General features: G+C 31.3%; 1 protein-coding gene across 1 annotated transcript; it reads left to right on the top strand.

Annotated features, from left to right (window-relative positions):
- Positions 1–3,127: 3,127 nt before the first annotated feature.
- Positions 3,128–15,182, top strand: LOC126843992 (glutamine amidotransferase-like class 1 domain-containing protein 3, mitochondrial). The gene is made up of 5 exons (XM_050581826.1): positions 3,128–3,232; positions 13,809–13,949; positions 14,441–14,595; positions 14,661–14,815; positions 14,876–15,182. Exons 1-5 carry the CDS (start codon positions 3,188–3,190, stop codon positions 15,130–15,132), a joined length of 753 nt encoding a protein of 250 aa, XP_050437783.1. The 5' UTR covers positions 3,128–3,187; the 3' UTR covers positions 15,133–15,182.
- The last annotated feature ends 513 nt before the right edge of the window (positions 15,183–15,695 follow it).

Below are 15,695 nucleotides of genomic sequence, written 5' to 3'. Positions count from 1 at the left end.
CCCCGCGGATGTTTTTCATGACGTATTGCACCTGCTCGTGCTCCGTCATCAGTTCTATTTTGACCCCTGTTATTAGCTTCATCGCATCCCAGGCTAACGAAGGGGTCGTAAGATACGCAGCTGGATCGAGCCTGTAGTGCTCGAAGATAAACTTCCGTGTCTAAGTCTTAAGAAAATCTGAGTTTAGATTATTTTTTGCTAGAAAAAGACTGTCATATAGTTCAGTGAAAATTGCCTCTAGTTTTATACTTTGTTTGTTAAAGATAACTCTGTCTAAACGGTTCATAGTCTGCTCCAAATGGTCATCGGTGTTGAAAATTTCCTGTCTGCCGTCTTCTTTGAAAATAATTGGATTACCCGTTAGCCTTTGTAGTTTAAATTTATCTAAAGAGTTAGATACAGCTCCACTAATTAGGACTAGGTCACTTCGATTTAGGATTACAAACTCAATATCTATTATTACGAAATGAATCCTAGACCTAGTAATAATAATTTGAATTAAAACTAATAAATAAATATATAGTATTTAGAACGTAGAAAAAATGCCAACCCGGACCAGTTTGGTGCTTGAATATAGTAGTAGTAATTATTTTATTTTTTTATTTATTGATTTATTTTTTTTTTTATATAATTATTATATTTTTTTTTTTTATAAAGAAAAAGAGAAAAAAAATGTTTTATCCGAGAATGAACGACCCTTAGTCGTAAAACTTCTTTACATTATTTAAAAGGATATTTTTTCACGTCTACCCATTTTGATTGTGATATTATATGATTATTGTGTACCTTTAAAACTTGAAAGGGACCTATCCAATTGTCCTCTAACGAATGTTTTTTTCTTATTTTTTTCATTAGAACTTTATTTCCTATCTATATCGATTGTTTGCGCGCAGTTTTGTCGTAGATTAACTTATTCTTTTTTTTTTTATGTAATAATGTGTTATCATACGCAATTTTATGCGATTCTTGCATCTCACGTTTAAGATCCGTGACAAAATCGTTGTAACACAATTGCGGATCTGGGTTTCTGTAAAAGGTTGACGGTATTACTGGCTTATAAATATAAATTATTTTATAATCGTATTCCGACAGTTAAAGCCTCCAACGAACCAACTTAGACGTTGGGTATTTAATATTTTTTTATGTACCGTTTTTCATGATTAAAATCGAGTTGTACCCGGTTTTCTAAGGGTTGTCTCGACGTGGTACACCCATCTATGTGTTACACCATAGATATGTCATCCGGGTAGGGTGACCTACCCTAACCTAGGTTAGGTTGCCGTTGGATATAAGTTTATTTTTATAGAGTTCCTCTAGTTCTTTGTTTTTTCTTATTCTCCATCCGTCAGTTTCCTCGTCTTTTACTGGACCAAAGATCTTTCTTAGGATTTTCCTCCAGAATAATTTATTTATTTTCTTCCGTTTTCCTCAATGTCCATGTTTCTGCTCCGTATGTAATTATAGGGCATAATAGTGTAGTATACGATTGTATCTTTATTTCTCTCGACAGGGACCGATAGACAGGGCGATAGATTTTACTTAAAACCATATAAACAGTTTAAAATGTCATTCATCCAGATTCCCAGATTTCTAATTTTTCATCATAGACGGGAGTATGTTCTAGAAAAGGGTACTTCTTTTTATATTTTTTTGCTACTGAACCAGCGATGTATCTTGAATTTTCTTCTTCACTAAACAATGAATTATATTTATATATAATAAATACACTAAAATGGTTATTGTTAAAAGCAAATAGTTTCTAACTGATTTTAAAATAAACGCGGTTTTTTCTTTATTCTATGATATTGAGTTTTTTCTTCCAAATTTGGGGCAAATCTATGCGCGAGATTATCTTGCAATCATGCCTGTTTATTTAGTCATAGCCTATGGCGTTGGACGTTGAATTAATATTGTTTACGGCAATTTGTTACAACAAATAGAATGACGTATACAAAAAAGTGAAAAAAAAAATTCTTAAAAGATTTGTCGTTAATGTTAAATAATGTGTTGTTAATGAAAACCAAAATCCCATGCTAGTATGCTTGTTGTTTTGGTACTAATTAAGCGGGTAGTATTCTGGTGAACGGACGAACACGTATTGTCAAGAATACACGCTTAATGAAATGTCCGAAACAAATAAAATATAAGTGGGCAGTATTTCTTATGACACAGATAAAACGTCGTGTCTAAAGTACGCGCTTGATAAAATTATTGTACAAGTGACAAAGTCGAGAAAAGAAATAATAACAACCAATGATATATGGTATATTTGTTATGTAATAATCGTTGGTTTTCTTCATTGGGGTTTATGTTGTTTTCACCGGTGTTCGACATTTCTTCATCCGTTGGCGAACAAATTTTGTTTGAACTTGGAAATGGCGACTTGACACACTGATAGCGCAAACGCCAAACATTCGACGACGGACGGATGAAAAGGTTATTGTAGTGTATATTATATATGTTACAAACCCTTTTTTATAAATGGCTAAGTAACGCTTAAAATGTAAATTCACCAACTCGATGAACTAAGCGCCAGCTACTCAAATTTTTATAGGTACTGTACTGCACCAAGAGATTTAAGCAGCACACTTATAAGACTTAGAAGATATGAGAAAGGTAATTCAGACAGAGAATAAACAAGTTTTATAGTAATGTTCAATTAACACTTTTAAACACAATAATAATTCAAGACAATACTTATAATAGTGACACAGAGTATCAATTAGATCACTGAGTATACTAATTAAGTACTGAGGTGCCTAGCTTAATAACTAATGCCCTTTTATATTAAACTAAACAATGGTTAGTCCTACTACTACTCAATAATAATAACAATAGTCAATAACGATAACGCGTGATTGGGCTATTGGCCAACACACGTGGCTACAAACAAGTAAAAGTATTACAACATCTATATGGCAATAATAATAAGACTAATAATAACAAACAATAGTATTGGGATTATTACATCCCTCCCTCTACAAGATAAAAATGTATACCAAAAATTAAAATTTTTCTTAAATTTTACAACTATTCTAATAAGTTATAATATAAACAATACATTTTTATTTTTCCCTTTAGAAACCGTATTCCAAACGTATCTTAGCATGTGTTGTCAAATTGCCATCTGGACACGTAGGAAGCGGCGTGCTATTATTTGCGACGCTAGGCTCGCATACCGACGCGGATGAATACCCCTGCTCGAAATCATCTGGCCATCGGTGTTCCAACGGTATTTCTTCATTACCGTACTCGTTGTTTTGATTTGTTGGCACTTGTGTGTCAACTCTGGTTTTTTTCCATCGTATTACAATGAAACATGAGCAGCCCGCTATTCCTATACATATTATGCATGCTGCCAAGACATAATTAATTATAGGTTGTATTCGACGGTTTTTAGCTCGCAGTTGTTCGTCGAGCTGTTCTCTCAATTGTTTAACTGACTTCCCAATGGTCGGTAAATCATTAAATTGATTTGTGTTTGTGATCCGCCTTGCATCTACTACTGGAATTACATGTTCATTAGTAAATAAAGTTAGGTCAATTGTCATACTTGTAGTGGGCACAAAGCTGTATAGTTAAAAACACCATTCTACCATCAGCGTGATATATCGTGATTTCCGATAATTTTAATAATTCATATATCCCTGTTAACCCTAAGTCAATTGGCAAATCCGTTCCACTGGGTAAAGAAATTTTTATATCTTTAAATTGTTCCAAAAGTTCTTTTGGTGATAATATGTTAGGATGAATCAATCCTATTTTTGCATAGTTAATTATTTCTGATAAAGTAAATAATTCCAAAATATTTTGTTGTAACATATTATCTAAACGTAAAAAAAATTGTTCCTCATAAATTTTTGCCCAAAAAAATTTATTACTTACTGGTGAATCATTTTTATTTCTAAACTGCTTTGTTAAATTTAGAGTTAATAACATACTTTCGGAAAAGTTTGAATATAAACTAAAATTTGAATATATTTCATTTTGCTTTTTAATTATTTTGATTTGTTCTTTTTCCATTTTTAATCGATTTACTTCTAATTTATTTACCTGCTCAATTAATTTATTATATTTTGATGCCGCACTATTATCTATTTTTCCAAATATTAAGTTGGCTGTTTTTTACTAAAATGAAAGAGGACAAATCCCTTTTCTCCCTCTCAAAGTCTGTTGTTATTACCTCCTCCATGTATGCAGTTAACATTTCATATTTATATTTAATTTGTTGGGCTAATTTATTCGAATTTCCCATAATTCCCAACAAGAAGTTTGATTATTTGATTTTATTGTTACGTTTGGTGCTACAGTTATTGGTTCTGTATCTGGACTATTAACGCAAAGTTCCTTAGATTGACTCAAATGTTCGCTTAACAATAATTGCTTAGCTTCGAAATGGTTTAGGTCAAGGTAGGTAACTATTGTCCATTCTGCTGTGTTGATTTTAATTCTTCCTTGATTTTCGAAATAAATTCCCGCCGAATTATTGATTTTAATGTCGATAAATTAATTGCAATGACTCAGATTGACGCTGATTAGTATTGTTATTAACAGTCTGTAACAGAATAACGCTTATTATTTGTTTAGTTCATTATTCATTTATTTATTTATTTATGTTTTCCCGTAACTTATCTAATTTTCCTGACTTCTCTTTTTTTTGAAAAGGAAGAAAAAACAAGAAACCGTATTATTTAAAAAAAAATACTTTATTTGCTTAATTCTACACATAATTTATACAATTTCCTTGGTTTTTATGTTTTTTATAATCGTGTTAAACAAACACTTTGTTAATAAAACGTCTCCCATTGGATTATGGTGTTCCCAGTTCCCATGATCAATTTCGCAAATTATCCCGTGCGCTTCTACTAGGTTTAACATTCTTCCGTTCTTTTTGTGTTTTCCTATAGGTATACTTGCTAAAACTACCCTGTTTTCCTTAGAAAAATTTGTTAGTTTTAGGTGGAAATTCCCATTATTTTCATGGTCGTATGCCGTAATATTAAGTATGAGTTTTATTCCTGGTAACCTTAATCCTTTCATTATATTTAAATCATTATTTCCATTCCAAAAAACCAGAATGGGTGGTCGATTACCCTTGTGTAGATAATTTTGGATAAATACGGTTGACAGTGTGTTTTTTCCTTTGTTGAACACACTTTCCCTGAGTTCTTTTAAAAGAGGCAATCGCTTTTCTGGTTCGTACCGAAAAAATTTTTTAATATGGTTTTGCACATCCGGTAAATTTACTTTTTGAAAAACCCTTAGTTTTCCCTCTTTTGTTAATATCAGCGGTCTCCCTACCAGTTTTACCACTTTGAACTTGTCTAGGCTGTCTGATATTGCTCCGGATACCAACAAAATGTCTTTCCCATTAACGTTTGTGAATTCGAAATCTGCTACTATAAATTTAATTTTTGACCTAGAACAATAATTAATTATACTTTTTCTTTTTATTCTATTTATTATTGTTAGAGTAAAAAAAACACATTATGCAAACAGTCTAATAAAAAACATTTACGATTTCTTTACTCAAAAAATTGTTTGACATTGTTTATGTGTATTCGGACTCTCTTTCGCCCCTTTAATATTAGTATGTTTTCGTTAGCGTATACTTCTAGTACCTGCCAGGGTCCTGTCCAATGTTTATCAAATGTATTTCTTTTTTTATGATTTTTTACCAAAACTTTACCTCCTTCGTGGATTTGGATGGGTTGGACAGATTGGTCATACCTTTCTTTGTTTGCTTCTTTACTTTCCAAAATATTTTTCCTGGCTATCTCATGGCTTTCCTGTAGCTTTCTTTTAAGATCGAAAGAGTAATCATCATAGTTATATTGTGGACTTGGTGCTTGTGATAAGGGATTTGTGGTTTGTGTCCAAAAACTAACTCATATGGGGTATATGATGTTGACGTGTGTGTTGAACTATTAAACCAAAATGTAGCAAAACAAAGCATTTTATCCCACTTCTGACACCAATTTATGTACTGCACCAAGAGATTTAAGCAGCACACTTATAAGACTTAGAAGATATGAGAAAGGTAATTCAGACAGAGAATATGTTTAATATATGCCATAATATTTTGCTTATTAAGAAAACAAGTTTATCTAAACAATATTAATGAGAACTTACATTCTAAGAAGAATATAATATAAATTATTTATTGATTATTTCAACAATTCATAATAGAGTCCAGTATGATTTGTAATCGGAATGTTTGTAAAACAATCACAAAAAACCGTGGTAACGCAAGGAAATGTCAGAAAAATCCTAAAAATAAAAAATAAAAATATTGTGATATAAAATACGGAGAAAAAGATTAATTAAATAATTATAATTTTATTAACTTACGTGGGCACGGGTTACAATACCGCCATTCCGTGTTTATTATCTTATATCTAATTATATTACTTACTATAATTAAACCTAAGGGGTACATAATTAAATACATTTTTGGGTATCTTCATTTCTAACTAAATTGACGATTCCGCGACTACGTCTCGGGGTTGGTACACAACAGGTTTACGCTTTTTGTACTTGGAAACAGTAAAATAGTAGAGAGAATTACAATTGTTAAAGTGAGAATAGAGTGGTTTATTTGTATTGATTTAAAATTCTGTAAATGATTGTGGCTTCATTTTTGATTTCTTTCAACGATTTAGAATGTTTTTCGATTTCTATGAGATATTTATCATTCAGAGGTTCGGGAAATTTGTAATTCTTTAAAATATCTTGTTCGTCCAAGGATAGAGTGTAACTTTTAATGTAACTACTATCGGTAGGTACAGATCTTGACTTGTATTTTTAGTTATGGTTTTGAGAAGGTATGAGAATGATTTGATTTGCAAACAAATTACACGTTTGATTAAGTGTTACCTGTCCTGTACCATCTAATCTTATAATACGGGGTTCACTATTATTACATTTTATGATTACGCTTTCATTTTTGGCCCAAAACAACCAAGTGTTAGTTTTGGACAAACGACTAAACATAGCGGATTTTTATGGTTATATAGTGGATATTACAAAAGAGTTGGTATAATTGGTCGTCCTAATAAGGGTTGAAGACTGCAAAGGGTATTAGTAGCTGTATACAATAAATGAGTATCGGGGCAAAAAAATGAAGAGTCTAAGACTTTACAAGTTTCGAGTTGGGTTTCTGTTAACTGTATAAAATATTCATGATTTTTGCTGAGAGCTATTACCGAGACAGAGGGAGTAATTAAAGAGTATATATCATCTTGTTCGTGAATAGAAATGGAATAATTTTAAAAGTTGAAAAAACATTATAGTCGATTAAAGGGATACATTGGATGAAAATAAACGTGTCATCTACCATGACCACTGAGATGGTAGAAATTTGAATTAATTTGCTTATAGAGGAGAACACCTCTAGTCGGAACGGTAAATTTGAACCAGTAGGTAGTTGGAATTGTGTTAAATATTGTTTGTGCGATAAAAGAGAAGGATGAATGTGTCCATTTATGGCGGAGTTTACTAGTTGCAACAATCTCTGAACTTGGAATACGCTTTGCGTCAACTGTAGATTAATGACGGCAACTTGTTCTACCAGCATTTCACGTGCGTCGATTTCTGATAGTCTCGCTGAGTCTTTCTCGAGAGTCTTATACAATTGTCGGATATTGGATACCATATCACGGCGCTCCTTGATTAAGGAAGATAGAGTAACATTCAAGTCACCAAACGAAGCACGTACAATTCGAGTTTAAGTCTCGAGAGAGATGTAATGTTTCGCTAGAAGAACGACCGAGTTCCGCAGACTTAGTGTACAAGAGTTCTGCATCTTCATCTGAGCAAGTCCCAAACAATAATTTAGAGACACGACCTACGGCATTTATGAGTCCACGTCTTTTCCTTGCCAAAATTCTCTTTGAACCGACAACATTGAATATCTCTTCTATAACTTGATCAATTTATTTCTGAATGGTTATGACGCTAGTCCTAATCCAGTCACAGCTTGCGTGTAAAGTTTACGTTTGGTTTTGACGAAGATACTTGTCGCAAAAGCCTTGTAACAGGGTTAACTCCTTGACGACATTAATTTGACTAACGGTGATAGCAGAAATATTTAAGTATGTGACTTATTTGAATTCATTGATTATTGGATGTACGGACCACGGTTAATATGAAATGTGAATTTTATGTGATAGTTTGATTGTTATATTTTACAATTTGTTAGTTGTTGTGTTACGATTTTAGTTTTTACGAATGTTAGGTAGTCACGAATATGAAGAAAGTAGACCTAAGAGTGAAAGGAAAATCTGTAACAGTAAAATAAAAATATGGTTAACTTTATGGAAGCTCACCCCGAGCTTCAAAAAGGAAAATTTGGTCCAAACTTCACTCATAAGCAGGCAAATTTGCTTTTGAATGAAGTTGCTCTAGAATTAAATAATATAATTGGTGCGAATAAAAATGCAGAAAAATGGAGAAAAGTTAGTATAATTTAAAAATATGTGTTCATTTTATACCTAATAATATATCTTGAAACAGGTATAATATTCTTTCAATAAGATATTCATTGTTCACAATAATAGGTAGCTGTATTTTATTTTCTGGATTAAAAGCTATAGACCATGGAGTGATGCACAACATCCTCAAGTGATGCACAACCTGTTGGTTGGTCCATAATTTGGTGGAACAATTGTGTTATTTTGCTGAAATACTTTTAAAAAAAATCCAAATTTATACATCAAATATTGTCCTCTTTAATTGACTGTAATGCCAACAGTAAAACTTGAATGTAAACCATCTATTATTTTTCAGTTTTCTTTCATTACTTAGCTAAAATCTGGCAAATCCCAGATTTTGAAAAAACAAATTTTATCTCATTACAAGTTAAAACAGCTTCTAGCTTAACAATTAAATAATTGTTATTGTGTGATTCGAACATAATGAAATAAACCAGAAAAAAACCATTATAAAATAAATATTTTAACCTAATGCATTATTTAAAAATATTTTTAATCTAGTTTTGTGGCAGTATTTTATCAGATAGTTAATACATTTTGATCATGTCGCCTATTTAACTTCAGGTTTAAGTAACTTGGAGGAAACAGGATAAATTGGCCTTCAATTTTCAATTACATTACTATAAACTGAAAAAATTTAATTTGTATGGTGGAAATTGGTCATAATTTAACTCTCCTGTAGGAAGTACTACTTTTAAAAAAAAAACTATTTGTTTTAACCCTTAAGAAACGAGCAGGCTTCTAAACATTTCAAACACAAATGTTAAAACTGTATTTTTATGATTAGCTTTAATTGGTTAAACTTTAACTTTCAAAATAAAACACAGTTTTTATGAAAAGGGTTTTATGAAAATATTAAATAATAAATCCAAATCTGGTTAAGTTTTAAGCATATATGGTTTTAAAATCATTAGCATTTCAATACGGAGATCGTGGGTGAAGTAAGTTTGATAAGTGCGCAAAATCAACATTTACAACGCCAACCTTTTTTCCTACTCTGTATTGCTTTTAATTTCTAAAATATTTACCAATTTATTCTCATTTAAAAAAAAATGTTATTTCTAGGACTTAATGCAATACTAAACTTAATGCTTTTCTAAGCGTACAGAATAGGAGAGACCGGGGCTAGTTGGCTCACTTTTAACATTTGTATTTTTAATTTATTCAGTTTTATGACTTTAAAGCTCAAAATACACCTAACAGTTCACTAACTTGTAAGCTACATAACTAATTTAAATTGCCATCTTAATAATTAATCTATAATTGACAAAAAAAATAAAACTTAAAAAAAATAATCAGGCCAACTTACCCCGTGTACGGGGCAAGTTGACATGACCACTGGGGCAAGTTGCCACACACATGAATATAATCAGTTTTTCCTTATTTATTCATTTATTTAAATTTAGGTATTGTTAAAATATAACAAACATAATAATTAATGAAGCAACAGTATTTTTAAAGTTAAAAATAACCATATTGTGAAAAATCTTATCTCTCCTTTGAAGTCAAACATTATAAATTATAATACAAATATATTCAAATTTCCCTATTTATTATTTAACTAAGGGTATTTCTAAAACATATCAAACATAATAATTAATGTAACAAGTAATTTAATAAAATAACAACTGTAAAACTTATCTCACCTTTGAGATCAAACATTTTAAACTTAAATCTAATCTCTTCTTTGAGATCAAAAATTTTAAACATAATCAAGATCAAACGTTTTAAATTTAAAACTTATCTCTCCTTTGAGATCAAAAATGTTAAACATAATCAAGATCAAACATTTTAAATTTAAAACTGAACTCTTCTTAGAGATCAAATATTAAAAATTATCACAGTTAATTAACAGGTAAAAGGTAGGTTAAAATTACTTAAAATTTATTCATCTGAAAATGATTCGTCATCCGATTCGCAATGATGACAAATATAATAATCCTCGCCGGTTGTACAATCTTCGTGGGACCATTTTTTGCATTTAACACATGACACCCACTTTTCATTGGCCCGACTAGATGAGTAAGATTCGCAGCACACTAGACAATATGCATCTTCATCGTCACTTGAACTTGTTCTTCTTTTCTTAGAATTCTTATTTGCAGTACTTTTTTGTGTCTTCTTTTTTATTTGAAATAATTTTTTTTTAACTTTTTTATTATCGCATGTTTTTTTTACTTGACATTTTTTTCTTGCTTCTAGCTTGTCCTTTTCTGGAGTATCAGTCAAAATTGCCGTACACCTTTTTCTCGGATGTTGTCTTCCTTGTTTTCTAGCACCAGCTTTAGGCAGTGGTCTTATGTCTTCAGGAGATTTTTGTATAATTTTTTCATTTTGAGTATTTGAAGTAGAAGCTACTGCTGGTATTGACACTACAATATTTTCAACTTGTTGAATAACAGGGCTATTAGATTCTAACTCTTGAATATTATACACCTGACTGGATGTAGAAGGCATTAGATCAAGATCTTTGTTTAGTTCTTGAGTAGTCTGGTTTATAGGGTCTGGTTGATTTTCAGTTTCAATGTTTAAAGGCCGGTCTGTCACATAACTTGGCATAAAATCTATGTCTGTAAATATTTGAGGATTAAAGGGATATATACCACTGACTGTAAAACCAGCTGTAATATTATTTGGTGTAGCTGCTAATGGCAATGCCTGTTTCACCATTTCAGGAATTTCATAAATCGTCATGGTTTTACCAGGATTGTTCACCATCCATGAGTCAAAAGCCGTACTAATATATTTTTTCAGGGGTCCATACACACTCCTATCTAAGGGCTGTAATTTATGAGAACAATGAGGGGAAATGATAGAATTGTAATTCCATTTTCTTTAGAGTAATTCAGGCCCTCTATAGATAAATGTGAGTCGTGATTGTCTAATAACAAAAGAACAGGTTTGGTTTTTGAACACCTGACATGACTAACAAAATGTTTTAAATAATCAATGAAGTGAGTTTCTTTCATCCAGCCCGAGGGATTAGCACTACCTGCACAACCTAATGGTCCTTTAGCTATGAAGTGATCTTTAAAATGTACTCTTGGGAAAATGAAGTATGGTGGTACACTATTACCTAATGCTGAAACTGCAAAGGCTAACGTCACAAGTGTGCCTCTTTCTGCCGACGTTATTTTGCCAATTTGTTTAAAACCTCTACGTGCAACAATTTAGTTTGGTTTTTGGACAGTGGTTATACCCGTCTCATCCATGTTATATATGTCACCTGGACCAAAATTGTAACGATTTAGTACGGTCATTAAATTAACAAAAAACGAGTTAACATTAACTATGTTAAAACTAGATGCGCGGGCTAAACTAGTGGCTTCTGGTATACGTATCGACAGGGCGACGTTTTTTAAAACCAGTGAACCAATCTTCTCCAGCAAGTTCATTTTCAGACCAATTTTTTGGGATGTTAGTTTTATTTAAAGAGCTAGCATAATCAAACGCTAATTTTCTTACTTCTTTCGGGGATAAGCCAAAATAAATATCAGCAGCTTTTTTAATATATTTTGCTAATTCTTCTTCTTCGACAATCGAAAAAACTTGTCTTGGTTTTGTATATCCAATAGAATTATTAAAAATCTCAGAGTTATTAATATATTTTTTACAGTAACTAGATAAAGTTTTAATAGGTATATTAAAATCATCTGACACACTCTTACGTGAATACTTTTCACTCAAAACCATTTCAACTGCACGTTTCATAACATCCTCTGATACACGTCCTCTATCAGACTTGCGTTTGTAATTTCGAACCATCTATAATATGAACAAATAGAAATTGTTAGTAATATTATTTAAAAAAAATTGTACAAGACAATATGCCCCAGTTTTAGAAGACCAACTAGCCCCAAATTGCTTTTTCATACTTTTTAAGTAATTATGAACATCAGGGACAATATAATTATTAAAAAATAGCTGAATCGTATTTTACATACCTTGTACAGTTGGTTTACTCTGCTGTAAATGTTTAAAAAAACAATTTAATTCGGTAAAAACGAAATTTTTAAAACGTTAAAAAAAAAAACGACAGCTGATAACAATATTTATTGATTATAAGATTAAGGAAAAATCATATAATCACTACGAATTGTACAGTGATAAACAACGATGGACATAATACAATGCTGTTGATGCAGTGTGTCCAACTTAAACACTCGATTTTAAAAATCGACTTGGTCAACTTACCCCGGTACCCAACTAGCCCCGGTTTCCCTTACACATGTCACGTACAATACAATAATCTGACTGAATTACATATCAAATGTAGGTAGATAAGTTAATCTCTACAAGATTATTGTGATATACTCTCAATCAATAAAATGTTGTAGTGATAAATATTCGGTATAAGCATTCATACGTTGAACCGAGTTAATATAATCATGATTATGCTGTTTAAATACATAATTATGTTCTACTGTGTCGTTTCACTAGTAATACTTTAGTTACTACAAGGGTTTACAATGGCATTACTTTAAGGATTTTAAAAATATAATTTTCTTCTGTCCGTAATATCAAATATGTTGTTGATCATGTGATACACTAATATAATATAATATAGCGAGTAAAGCGAGTGGAATTTGGTATTTGAATAAATAACACACCACAAATAAATTAAATGATTAAACACACTACTATTGTCAAACACATAGAGTAATTACAATAATAGATTATATTATTACATAGCATGGTATGAATCGCCAGTATTAAAATCGAATTGCTTTCACAAAAATTTGTGTTTTTTTTAGAGGTTTTATAACACTTGACATTCTTGTAAAATTACTATGTATATAAATCTAAAATAAACCTTTATTTCTTTTTAACTTTTTTTATTTATTATTACGCATAATAATAAATGCAGCACGCGACTAGTTCTAAGTCTATATAGTCACAACTGTCTTAGCAAACACATAGCGAACAAGTAAATTATGAACAAACGTTTGACTTTAATTTAGGACCTTCAATAGGTACTTTTAGAACACATAAAGTTTTACATTAAATCATTTTTTTTTCAACAGCATTTCTTTCCTAGGCAACAATTTCTTTATTTATTAAAAATATACCACTAAACAAAATTCAATTCAAATATAAAAATTCATAGAGTTTACATCATAGATATTTTAAATCAAATTACTTATAACAATGTTGAAGTTCCGTAGTTTGACACGTTTCCAAAGTACACTTGGAAAACCAAGGCCAGTGTTAAAACAAATTGATATTCCTTCAAAATTTGCTATAGTTAGTGTGTTAGTGTTATTATTTTCCTAGTAGTTACTATGATTTTTAATCCTAAATTGTATATATTTGTAGTTATTAACAGGGTGCGGAAGACACGATGGCACCAATCCCCTAGTAGCCTCATCTATATTTGTTCACATGTCGCGATTGAAAATTCCATTTCAATGCTATGCTCCACAAAGAAACCTAACCGAAGTGTTTAATCACTTTAAAGTAAGACCTAACTTTAAACAACAATTTGCAAGAAACACATTTTATTAAATTAATGGCCCTCTAAGTATGGTATCGGTCAGGCAAGTGAGACAGATGATTCTTAGACCTTTATTTGTAATCACCTACAGTTACCTATAGGTGGTGGGTAAGTGCCAAATTTGAATTTGGATTTCCACCTGTAACTTAAGAAATGGAAAGTTTTGTGTTATGAATGCTTGAATAGGAAAAAAAATTACTTGCCTCATCAACGTCTTCTGGCATCGTTAGTACCCATGTGAACACAGGTCTCGACAACGTATATGATATTTCACAATTAAAGTTTTATTGGTACTATACAACTGGGTGATCAACTATTTGGAAGTACAAGTCTCTTTTTATTTGATTAAATAGCTCAATAGTTTGTTTTAATAGAACGTCATACTATTTGTTAGTATAGAGACAGAATACAATTAACATTATAATTTACTGAAATTTGTATTTTCATTTTGTAGAACAAAACTGAGTTGCAACCGCCTTACCGGTGTGCATTAATCGAGTCTGCCAGGATAGCTAGAGGGAATGTTTTACCGTTGCACAAATTGAGGAGTAACGTATGTCATCATAAAGCCCTAATTATTCCGGACGGACAAGGATCGATAAAGACAACGTCAGAATTTAGTATTGTCTATTATATTATGTGCAATATAACATTATTTAATTGTGGAATTTTAGATTGGATTTTGACGAGGGGAAAACCATTATCCCCGAGGTCGAATATGTTTTAAAAGAATTTATAAATGCTAGAAAACCAATAGGATTTATGGGAATTTCAGCATTATTAGCTCCTTTTGTGGCCAAACACCCTACAATTACGTTGGGCAAAAATGGTAATTACATGCAGCGATAGATTAAGTTTTATATTGAGATTTGTTATTTGATTGTGCTAGACGATCAATGCAAATGGCCGTTTAGACACTTTATACCGATTGCAGAAAAGCTCGGAGCAAACGTTTTGTTAATGGAACAAAATGAAATTTGTCACGACAACAAAAATTTGATGTATAGCACACCATCGACTTTGTATTCTGCGCCCAATGGAAACGTTGTAGATATTCACGATGCTTGTTGTTCATTTGTAGCATGCATGTACCAAATAGCTGACGTTTGTAATAAAAACAATTCTATTAAAAATTGTACACAATAAAATTTCATTGGTTATTATTTTAGCGAACGTACAGGGAATTTTAAAGCTAATTTGAGAAAGGAGGGTAGGAGAATTAATTTTCCGGACAGAAGTCATTAAAGGAATGATAAATCAGCTGCGTGCCTACGATAAGACAAGGGAGGAAGGTTAAGAAAGTATTGGAGAGGATAGTATTCGCGAGGAGGACAAGGGATGCGAAGTCAAAACACTGCCTTGCCACTCGTAAAAAGCGCCTCTGGACTAATTCATTTATAGCTCAGTGGTCTGAAATAGCACTTTAGGTGGACTTAAGTCAATTTTAACATATAAAAACTTTTACAAGCACTTTTTATAAAGTGCATGTAGTGCATATATTGAATATAACCTATAGAACTTGGACATTTATTTTGAATGGAGATATATTTCCTTATTATTTTCTTATATTACAATTTGTAATCGACAGTAGAGATTTTCCACAAAAAAACGCTATTTAAGCTACTCTATTGAATAGGTATTAAATATTATTACACGATATAGCAGTGAACCCAAGTAAAATATTTTTGATTAAAATGTAAAAAAAAATG

Source organism: Adelges cooleyi, unplaced genomic scaffold (assembly GCF_023614345.1).
Source record: "Adelges cooleyi isolate 19-005CV unplaced genomic scaffold, UGA_ACOO_1.1 ACOO_flye_CR_arks_rails_tigmint_CR_PRNA_583, whole genome shotgun sequence".
NCBI classification, from domain to species: Eukaryota; Metazoa; Arthropoda; class Insecta; order Hemiptera; family Adelgidae; genus Adelges; species Adelges cooleyi.
This window is presented reverse-complemented; position numbering and strand designations above follow the sequence as displayed.